General features: G+C 30.5%; 1 protein-coding gene across 17 annotated transcripts in view; it reads left to right on the top strand.

The window, feature by feature from the left end:
- LOC145291930 (1-phosphatidylinositol 3-phosphate 5-kinase-like) overlaps positions 1 to 9,168 on the top strand; it is a 279,737-nt gene that overhangs the window by 152,978 nt on the left and 117,591 nt on the right. For 10 of the 17 annotated variants that reach the window (XR_013869499.1, XR_013869500.1, XR_013869502.1 and 7 more), the window contains 4 exons: positions 2,496 to 2,651; positions 3,689 to 3,789; positions 4,898 to 4,969; positions 7,966 to 8,004. Coding sequence is in view for 4 of the 17 variants with exons in the window: in XM_080137844.1 (XP_079993970.1) it covers positions 2,496 to 2,651; positions 3,689 to 3,789; positions 4,898 to 4,969; positions 7,966 to 8,004 (368 nt within the window). In the remaining 13 variants the exon portion in view is untranslated. The remainder of the gene's footprint in view (positions 1 to 2,495; positions 2,652 to 3,688; positions 3,790 to 4,897; positions 4,970 to 7,965; positions 8,005 to 9,168) is intronic. The other 7 variants (XR_013869506.1, XR_013869503.1, XR_013869501.1 and 4 more) reach the window with 1 other exon arrangement.

Here is a 9,168-nt window from a genome sequence, read left to right as displayed (position 1 = left end):
CTCTATAATGCCACAAGATAAGAATTAAAACAGTTTCAGTGCGTTTCATTACTAATCTTCTCTTTTCTTCTTTTCTGTTTCTCCGGTTATAGTCTTTGATCCTCCACTCTACAATGCCTGAAACGCCATAAATAAAACGGTCTCTGCACATTCTTGATTTACTAATCTTTTTTCTCCCCTTCCGTTTATCTTTCGTCCTCCATGATGCCACCAGACAAAGATAAATGTAATTAAGTATAACAAAACAAGCTTTTCTAAAATTTGTCTGTTTAAACATATTCTAATCATCAAACATTAAATTAATATTAAGTTATATTAATATAACTATTAATATTAGTAGTTATCTTGATATAACTATTAATAATTCTCTGAATAACATTTCTTCTATTATTCGGATTCTTCAGACTACTGCTGTCATCTCTTGAGTGTCATTTTCACGTTTCAACCGATGTAACCTCTAACCTTCTTCAGGTGTATCTTGTTGAACTCGGAAATTTGAACAGAATTTTAAATGGAACCTTTATTTAATCTGCAGAGATATTGGATAGCATTTTAAAAAAATTTTTACATGGGAGCCACCTCTTATCAAGACCCAAATGCCACTCAAGGATAAGATTTAATGAGTTTACAGAAGTCACTGAAACAATAGCATAGTAATAGCTAGTAGTGAAAATGAGGTAGAAATGGATTATTTGAGGGAGGGGGCTTAGCATGAACTTGTTTACATTGGACTTGAACCCAACCATATCGTAGTCAGTTGGAAAGCAGGAACAGTGTTCCACAGGCAGACAGTTCTTGGAAAAGAACTTTGTTCATGGAATTTGCATTTAGATTTATGCACAGATAGAGAGTGGGAGGGGACTGTTGATGATGGTTGTAGCTAGACGAGTGTTTTTTATGAAAGTTTGGCAAAAGGGGATCATAGATTGAAGTGCAGACAAGCAATTGCCATGAAAATAATGGTAAAGCAGAGACGGGTTTGCAACATCTCTTCTGTGGTAGAGATCAGAGCGTTTATGATGAAAAGATAAAAGCCCCCTTTTATTGCACCACATGCTCAAGGTCTGAAGAGAGAGAGACTCTAAGAGATCCTGGTCATTGTTGCCATAGATCGTATTGTCATCTGCATAAATGTTGACAAATGAATTTAGAATGCGATTTGGAAGATCATTGATGAAGTTCAGTTGAGGCCTCTATTTCCTCCGTGCGAATAAGGTCCTGACTCCTCCCCAAGTGCGGGGAGTTTGCCCAACTCCACTCCGGGCACACTTAAAAAGAAAAGAACCCCCTCCCTAATGCAGGAGAGAGAATGCTTCCTGCTTGATCCCCTTCTTCGATTGGATGACTGCCACCTCCCTATAGCGAGGGGTAAAAAAAAAAAACAAATCACCCCTTCAGCCCTTCCCTAATCTGCGTAGCACGGCTCCCTCTTACAGGGAGGGAAGGTCAACAGGTGGAGGAAAAATAGTCAACGCAGGCCATACCGCCTGACCAGCTAAAATCGCCTTTTTATATAAGGCAGACAGTCAGACTATTTGCCTTGAGGGCAGGCTAAGCCCTCCTACCCCCCCCCCTCCCAAAGATGAGAACCGGGGAAACTTCTCTCAGAAGGGGTATGGGAGGACAGGGAGACCTTCCCTCTTTCAAAGAGATAAATATCCTTTTGTATGGTTGATCGCCCCCCTCTCCTGTCGGTTCCGCTTACTCCCTTTCCAGTTACAAGCCAGGACACGCATCACCGACAGCAGGATGACCGGCCTACCCCTACCACATCCATCGTCTGAAAGATAAGTTACGTTTACGAACATTCATTCCTTGTCAATTCATACATACCTAGAAACATTTTACGAACCTTCATTCCTTGTCAATTCATACATACCTGGAAAGCGGGTGACTTCTTTCATCAGCAGCTAGCAGCCCGGCGTCTTCATCTTCTTTTTCCTCCTCTCTCCTCTGGTTCCCTAAAATCCCTCGTTTTATAGTGGCGAACCAGCTCCCAGTGACTGTGATATTTGAGGTGTTTATTTTAGGTGCGGAGCTCTGCCATTGGTCAATAACTATTTTATGGTTATCTTATTTTTTTCTTTCTAAGCAGAAGCGATGCATGGAGCCATGTGCAAAAGACGATTTTTCATTTTGTCTCTCATGGTGGATGCGTTAACATCCGGTTCGCTGCTAATTCTCATCATGTTCCCATATATCCCCATTATGAATCAAAAATATTGCAACACCATAAGTCTTTGTGTGGATTAAATAAAGAGTACCATTGAAATTCCATGCAGAATCAGAGTTCAACAGATAGATTCAAAGTTCAGCAAGATACATCTCAATAAGGTTGGTGGTTACATTGACCGAAACATGAAAATAACACTAAAGATGAAAACATTAGTCCGAATAATTCAAATAATGCAATCTCAAAAATTCAGAATACTTTTGAAGAAAATATGACTGCTTTCAATGTTCCTTTTTTTTTTCTCTCTCTCTCTATCTCACAGGATCTTCTGTCTGATTTTCGTGCTCGGGGTGGCCGTATCAAGGCTGTTGCAGATGGGACTTGCTACCATGAAACACCAAAGGAATCTAGCAAGAAAACCAAAGATTCTGAACAGAAAAATGATCCAAATTACGTGTCTATGTATTATGAAGCAAAGGTCAGTTTGAAATCTTCTCAATTCATGGCTTCAAAAATGTTAGCATGAGACACGTAGTTCAAATGAAACCTAAATTACTTTAATCGTCCTTTGTTTTTTCAGAAGTATGCATCTTTTTATATAATTGTAACATCTTTTCATGATCCATGATCCATTTGCAGTGTTTAAAAATGTAGGCTATTTTACCAAATGCTTTTTTCACTGTCAACTTTCTAGCTTGTTTTTCTATTTTTTTATAGGTTTTAAAATCTTTTTATTGGATTTGCAAAAATTTTTATAGTTTTTGAAATCTTTTTATTGGATTTGCAAAATTTTTTATAGTTTTTAAAATCTTTTTATTGGATTTGCAAAATTTTTTATAGTTTTTGAAATCTTTTTATTGGATTTGCAAAATTTTTTATAGTTTTTGAAATCTTTTTATTGGATTTGCAAAATTTTTTTTTATACTTTTTGAAATCTTTTTATTGGATTTGCAAAATTTTTTTTTATACTTTTTGAAATCTTTTTATTGGATTTGCAAAATTTTTTTCATCGTTTTTGAAATCTTTTTATTGGATTTGCAAAATTTTTTTTTATACTTTTTGAAATCTTTTTATTGGATTTGCAAAATTTTTTTCATCGTTTTTGAAATCTTTTTATTGGATTTGCAAAATTTTTTTTTATACTTTTTGAAATCTTTTTATTGGATTTGCAAAATTTTTTTCATCGTTTTTGAAATCTTTTTATTGGATTTGCAAAATTTTTTTTATAGTTTTTTAATTTTTTTATAATTTTTTAATTTTTTTTATAGTTTTTGAAATTTTTTTATAGTTTTTGAAATCTTTTTATAGTTTTTGAAATTTTTTAATAGTTTTTTGAAATCTTTTTATAGTTTTTGAAATTTTTTTATAGTTTTTGAAATCTTTTTTGTAGTTTTTGAAATCTTTTTATTGGATTGTCAAAATTTTGATGGATTTGTGTAATCTGTTTTTTTTGTTTGTTTGTTTAAGATTAACCATGCAAAAGTAAAGATTTCTTTTTTTTCATTTTATTTTCAGCGCGATTGTCTCGACCTGAACAATCATCAGCATTTATCGGTTCTATTTAGCAGTTTTTCAAGCACCTCTCCAAATGCTCCGAATCCTTGTGTCAACCCATGGTAAGTTGACAGATAATCAACCCCTCCTTTTCTTGTATTAACTTTTTTACATAATGATTTAGCAATACACATGAAAAAATTCAAATCGCTTAAAATATTTCAATAATAGCAGAAACATAGAAAGAGCTTGATGAGCTGAGAAAGAATCTTAAAAAAAATTTTTTTTAAATCCAATTAGAATTAAGAAAGTTATGGCTATTTTTGTGCCTCACATGTTTGAATATTTTTCCCTCTTTAAGATTATATGCATCTCCCAAGTATTACTTCCATCCTTATGTCCAAGTGGCGATATGCTTTGTTAGGAGTGAACGTGAGTAAAAAGAAAAATCAACTAAGTTTCGATGATATAATACCATCTTCAGGCATAGAAACAGTTTGTGTTTTTTTTTCTTCTTCCTTTCCTTCCACGTGGCATGGTGTCACTAAAAAGTAGTCTACATGATGTTCAACGGTAATTTTTAAAGGTTTTTTTTTTTTTTTTTTTTACATAGGCATCACCACTTATCAAGGCCTTGAGGCCACTAGAGGATAAGGGTTAAAGAGTGTCCAGTAGAAATTGGACAATATAGTAATCGTTAGTAATGGAAATTTGGTAAAGTTATTAACTTATATGCAACGGCTCATCAAAAACTTGTTTATGTTAGACTTGAAGACAACCATATTGTAGTCAGCCGGAAAGCAGGAAAACGGAAGACAATTCCACAAGCGTGCATTTCTAAGAAAGAAGCTTTGTTCATGGAATCTACGTTTAGGTTTATGCACAGATAAAGAGTGGGGGCAATTATTGATAGTGTTTTCAGCTAGACGAGTGTTTCTTGTGAAAGTTTGGCGAGGGGGACCATAGACAGAAGCTCAGTCGAACACTTTCCATGAAAATAACGATACATCAGCGACAAACTCGCAACATTTCTTCTGTGAGAAAGAGGTTACAGGGAAGAGAAAAGGACCTCCCCTACGAGGCTACAAAGTCTATTTTGAACTCTATCAAGGCAGAAAATATTTTGTTATAATTTTTTTTCTCTTTTGGATTCCCCCCCCACCAAACACGTATGCGCTGGGTGATAGTATCACACATAATCTTTTAACTCTTTTAAAATTTGAATTTCAGGATTGTTACCATGGAATTCTATGGCAAAAATGATGTCACTCTCGGAGCCTTTTTGGAACGATTCTGTTTTAGGTGAGTTTATGCATTTTGCGTTTATTTTATTGTAATATTTCAAACGTATTGTTTTAAGTTTCAGTTCAAATGTGGATCGCTGCTATTTTGTTTTGCATATTTCAAAAAATAGCATTTCTTTAAAGCTTGCGTAAAAACAAAACTTTTACTGTTGCAATTAAAAAAAATTCATGACTTTTGAGAAACTTTTGCACACTCTATAGAAAACAAAAAAGAAAGGGTTTATATTTCTAATGCATGTACCAAGAAATTTTAGACAAAATTTGAATTTGGATAAAAATTGATAAATAGGGGGCGGGGGGATGGCACATTGGAAAAATATAGATGAAAATCTCAAAATTTATCAAAATCTAGGATACAATATATGAAAGGAAAATATTAAAAAGTTTGAATTGAAATTTGTAAGTTTAAAAAAGCCAATTTTAGTTGATAGTTTTGCTAATATCATCTTTATGGCTTGCTTAATTGTGTCATAGTCCAGAGGGTTAATTAGAGATTGATTTTAATGCAGAATTTTTTAAGATTATTTATTTTAATACAAGTAGGTTTCAGCGATTTAACACCACCTTCAGACATAGAAACATTTTGGGTTTTTTTTCTTTTTCATTACTTGTGACATGTTGTCATAAGTGTTTATATTTCTTATCCATATACCAATAAATTTTACATCTTATTTAGCGAATTTAGACAAAAATGATGCCGATAAAGATTGATAAATAGGAAAAAAAATGTCAGAAAAGAAAAAATATATGATTTTTTTTATTTATTAATCATTGAAAAGTTTTTTCAGTCTTATTTTGATTAAGAATTATTGAAATTATTATTATTTATTTTTTTTTTAAAGAATTATTGAAAACACTTCTTTTTTTTTTAATTATTTTTAGAATATTATGTATTAGGTACGTTTTTTGTTTTTTTTATGTTTGAAAGTTTTTATTTTGATTTCAATAATTTCATTTGTTATTTTCATTTCAATAATTTTATTTTTATACTTTCATAAACATATTTATTATATAGATTCAAATAAAAAACTTATTTAGAAAATTAAAAAAAGACTTTATAATTTCATAAACATTATCTAAAATCATAAACAGTCTTATAAAGTTTCAAATAAAATAAAAACTTTAATTTTGTTTATTAAACGTGCAAATAAAGTCTAATTGTGTTATTTTTATCTGTATAATTTTAATTTTTATCGTATACTTTTTAATAATGTCCTTTTCTTATATTTTATTTCAATAAATCGTTTCACAATAGAAATACTGAAGAACAATAAACGTGAAGGAATTAATTTACCTTGTCACTGCTTACGGTACCACTATAAATTTTATAAGAAATGTTTTCAATAATTCTTAAAAAAAACAAACTGATTTCAATAAATATTAATTAAAATAAAATAAGACCGAAAAATTTTTTCAGCGATTATTAAATAAAAGATCAAAAAAACATTTAAAAAAATACATGCACAGGAGAGATATAGGTGTGAGAGAAAAAAAAAGTGAAGGAACTGATTTGCCTTGTCACCACTTCCGGTAGCACGGTAGCAGCCACGCCGGAAGTTAGGAAGGATGTTAGCTGACTATTACTGACATTTTGTTCTTCAGTTTTGATCCTATCATAATATTCATTGTTTTACCCCAAAATCCATTCATTTTGTTAACACTTATCCCTGATTGGCTTTTATCCTTTGTAAAACAAAAATGAACATGACATTACTTTAGAATGAGCAAATAACAAAATATTCAGATTTTCATGATGTCATAAACAAAGCAAAAAAAAATCCTATCATTCCTCAATCCTATAATTTACTATTATTAAAATCTTTCTAAATATTAATTTACTTCGCTGCACGTCTTGTGTCACAGAAAACCATCATCGCCAACATTAATTAATGAGAAACGAATTAGCTCCCCTTATAGTTTATCAGTTAAAAATCATTATTTACTCCAAAAAAAAAAATTAGTTAAAAACTATTTACTCCAAAAAAAAAAAAATCAATTAAAAAACTATTTGCTCAAAAAAAAAAAAAATCAATTAAAAAACTATTTGCTCAAAAAAAAAAAAATCAGTTAAAAAACTATTTACTCCAAAAAAAAACATGGCTGTCTGTTTATGGTTTCAAGATGAAAGTGGTGCCATTAAAACGAGTGACCATTTATAGCTCCAAAATTTATTTTTCTACATAGTCACCAACATTCTCAGTGCACTTTTGCCATGAATTTAATGACATGCTCTGCTTCTGATGCACGTCCATGGTACTTTCTTAAAGCCTCACACCATCAATATCTGCAATAGACAAAATTTTCAGGTCATAAAGGCAAATTTCCAGTCATCATAACAATTCAATTTGCAATCCCTTCTGATCCATTTGGGCAGAATAAAAAATAGGAAGCATTACTTTTGGAACGCCCTTTGTACTCATAAAGAGGAATACATTAACTTACCCACCCCTCACACACAGTTGTGTATTTCTTCTAAAAGTCACTTTGAGAGGAGATTGTAAGTTTTTTTGTTTTTTTTTATTATAGTTTCTTTTTAAGATTAACAAAAAAATTGCAGGTCAATTTACATCTATTCCTTTATAATTTATATAAAAAATTATTCAGAAAAAAAACGTGTTGTCTGTTAAATTTTCATTGGAAAAAAATGTAAATTTTTTAAATCAATTCTTTAAATAATTAGCTTTAAAAAGTTAAAAAAATTTGCTAAAAAAATTGTTTTAAATTCATCGTTATTTGTTTTTTTTTTTATTATTTTTATTTATGTTTTAAAAGATTTCAACTACCTTGGAATTTCTATGGGTTCTGCTAGTTATTATTATTATTTTTTTATTATAATGTATTATTCAAAATTGTTCTGATGAATCTTATTTGTTTTGATTTTTTTTTTTTTTTGCGTATACCAATCTGTTTTTAAGTCCACAACAGTAGAATCCAATTTTGTCTTTACATTTTATATATTTCTCTTCAAACTTGATGATTTTAATGTTTTCACAGCCACGAAAAACAGTGTCAAGAACATCTCTTGCTAACGATGTAAACATTTCTTCTCCATTTTTTATCCTTTTTCTTTTTTTTTTTAATCCTTTTTTTTTTTTGATTACTGTTTGTGTGTTGCGGATTAAAGAAAAATATTTTTTCCGTTTCATATTAATATTTGCATGTAGAACAAAATGATTTTCTTATACTAATAAGTTTAGTACTACATTGTTAACAAAAACTGGGTTCTCTAAATGACCTAATGGATATTCTCATAGATTATGGAATCAACTATTCTAAATAAATGGTTAATCATCTCTCGTATGATTGGTTTTCTGAGAGGAGTATGATGTTGAAAGACCCAAAACTCCTGAATGACCTAAGCAAAATACATAATTGACAATACTTTCCGGCACACCAGTTAGAAACGTATATTAAAACTTTTAAAATTTATTGTATACTTTTCAACAATGTCCTTTTCTTATATTTTATTTCAATAAATCGTTTCACAATAGAAATACTGAAGAACAATAAACGTGAAGGAACTAATTTGCCTTGTCATTGCTTCCGGTAGCACTATGAATTTTACAAGAAATGTTTTCAGTAATTATTAAAAAAAGAAACTAATGAAATATAATGAAATGTATGGTTGGCCTAACAAATAGCATTACAGACTATGGAATTGGTTCTGCCAAATTTAAATACTATCTACATTCATTTATGCACTCATAGCATTGGTTAAATTATAAACATACAATTTCTCTCCAGTTATGGGTAAAAATAGCATTTTTCTTTTATTATTAATTTATTTTATTTTTTTTTTTATTTATTTATATATATTTTTTTTTACATTAAATGACGCAAAATATGGTGAAAACATGTTAACCAAATCAAAGAAAAAAATCTTTGATCAATTCATTTACATCTGGCACAACTTTGAGATTATTTTTTATGTGTGTAAAGGAGCAGCTTTGTGTAGGGGTTACTTTCATAGTAACATTTGATTGCTAGTGTGATTTCCTTTATGGTTGATTTCTTCTTCTGCATGGTATTTCGTGTGTGCTGATCATATTTAGTTATCTGTATCCAATCTGTTTTATTCTCTTATCTGAAATAAAAAGGACCAAATTTCGCAGAATGCAAATAGAGTATCCTCATGTTGGCTATCAAATGAGCCCATGCCAATCATGATATTCAGATCTTTCTTCTGAGATTCACAAC

The sequence above is a fragment of the Euprymna scolopes genome, chromosome 13 (genome assembly GCF_053919585.1).
Source record: "Euprymna scolopes isolate OS-2025 chromosome 13, ASM5391958v1, whole genome shotgun sequence".
NCBI lineage: Eukaryota > Metazoa > Mollusca > Cephalopoda > Sepiida > Sepiolidae > Euprymna > Euprymna scolopes.
The sequence above is the reverse complement of the archived record's forward strand: the minus strand, read 5'-3'. Positions and strand labels throughout refer to the sequence as shown.